Source organism: Myotis davidii, unplaced genomic scaffold (assembly GCF_000327345.1).
Source record: "Myotis davidii unplaced genomic scaffold, ASM32734v1 scaffold324, whole genome shotgun sequence".
In the NCBI taxonomy this organism is placed as follows: domain Eukaryota; kingdom Metazoa; phylum Chordata; class Mammalia; order Chiroptera; family Vespertilionidae; genus Myotis; species Myotis davidii.
In genome coordinates, this window is record NW_006295053.1 from 427206 (window position 1) to 428966 (window position 1761).

Here is a 1761-nt window from a genome sequence, read left to right on the forward strand (position 1 = left end):
GACAGGCCTGGGCTCAGCCCTGCACCACGGGAAGGGAGAGCTGAAGGTGCAAGCTGTTCACATCGCCCCGAGGGCATGGAGGCACGGGGCTCACGCGCCTGGCTGCCCAGCTCCAGGCTACGGCACCTCTTGCCCTTGTTTTGATTCTTAAGGATGTCGCTCTCCTTTTTAATGACCGTGAGTAGGAAAACGGGAACATCCTTGTCTCCTTTGCTAAATAATTCATTACAACACCGACACACTTCCCAACTGTCCCTCTCCCGTCCCTGGCCAGAGGGGACTGCACAGCTCAGCGGAGAACCAACCTTCAGCCAGGCCGTGGTGGCTCAGTGGATAGAGCATCGTCCCACGGACCAAGAGGTCCCGGGTTCGATTCCCAGCCAAGGCACATGCCCGGGTTGCGGGCTCGATTCCAAGTAGGGGGCGTGCAGGAGGCAGCTGAGCCATGATTCTCTCTCATCACTGATGTTTCTATCTCTCTCTCCCTCCCTCTCTGAAATCAATAAAAAATAATTCTTTTTAAAAAAGAGAGAATCACTGTTCAATACTCTGATGCCTCTTGGGGGGCACCCACCCCCAGGCGCCTCCATCAGGGGGGAGGGGGACAGTGGTGCCTGTGACTGGCAGCTAATGGCTTGCCCCCCTCTCGCACGGGGGATGGAACGGGGGCAGGGGGAAGGTGGGGGGCTGAGATGTGAATTGGAAGGGGAGGGGGGACTAGAGAGAGGAGAGGCCGGGGGGCATGGGGGCAGGATGCACGTCCTCTCTGGCCCTTGGCTCCCCACGCAGCTCCTGCTCCCACTCACCGTCGTGGAGGCTGGAGACGCCCAGGGCCTGTGCCGTGTGCAGCGTGAGCCGGCTCTGGGCGTCCTGGATGTAGGCCATGACGGGCATGGGGTAGAAGTTGGCCTGCAGGGGCAGCTTCTTCAGATACCGCCGGGGCTGCACCTGGGGGCAGGCCAGCGGGTCAAGGGCATCCAGGCCCCCGACGTGGCCCCAGGGGGTCCCCAGTCTGAAGGGGCCCCTCCCTGGCCACTCTCGCCTGGCTCCTCTTCTCCATCAGGGCGGGCACCCCTCCCGACCTCACCCCAGTGCCTCTGACTTCTAGAAGCAAAACCCAGTCTGAGTTCTGTTCCACGGGGTCCCCGGGCCCCCCGTCACCTGGAAGCCATTGAGGTCGGTGAAGAAGGTGCCCTGGCTGTCGATGTCCGTGCGGATGCGCAGGGCCAGCTCCTTGTTGATGTAGTCCCGGATGTCCACCAGCGACGACAGGTCCAGCGACAGCCCCTCCACCCCTGGGCACAGGGACAGAGGGGGCGTGTGGGCTGAGCCGCGGCCGGAGGCGGCTGGACAGGCTGCGCCCACCCCCAGGCACCCCCAGCGTTTCTTCCTGGACCACCTTTACTCCCAGAGAACCAATTAAGCATCATCCCTGCCTCCGACGACCACGGGTCGGGAACGGCTGTCCTGACAGGGCCCGAGCGGGAGGAAGTGCGCATCACAGCCCTGGGCCCGCAAGTCCTGTCTGCCCTCCTCCTCCGCGGGCGCACCTGGCAGGTTGTAGAGCCGGACCACCTGGTGGACGTGCTCGTAGTACGCCGCCACCTCCGAGAAGAAGGGGCCTTCGGTGACGCGCAGCACGGGGGGCTCCTTGGGCACGTAGGGCTGGGAGAGAGCAGGTGGCACTGAGCCCCGGCACAGGGCAGAGCAGGAAGGGGCCAGCCCAGGGCCAGGCCGGGAAGGAGCTGTGCCTGGCAGGCC

At 64.1% G+C, this 1761-nt stretch overlaps 1 protein-coding gene across 1 annotated transcript in view; it reads right to left on the reverse strand.

Annotated features, from left to right (window-relative positions):
* Nucleotides 1-1761, reverse strand: part of MAN2A2 (mannosidase alpha class 2A member 2) — a 53939-nt gene that overhangs the window by 28724 nt on the left and 23454 nt on the right. Inside the window, 3 exon segments of the mRNA XM_006769602.2 lie at nucleotides 807-948; nucleotides 1162-1295; nucleotides 1551-1665. Coding sequence (XP_006769665.1) covers nucleotides 807-948; nucleotides 1162-1295; nucleotides 1551-1665 — 391 coding nt within the window.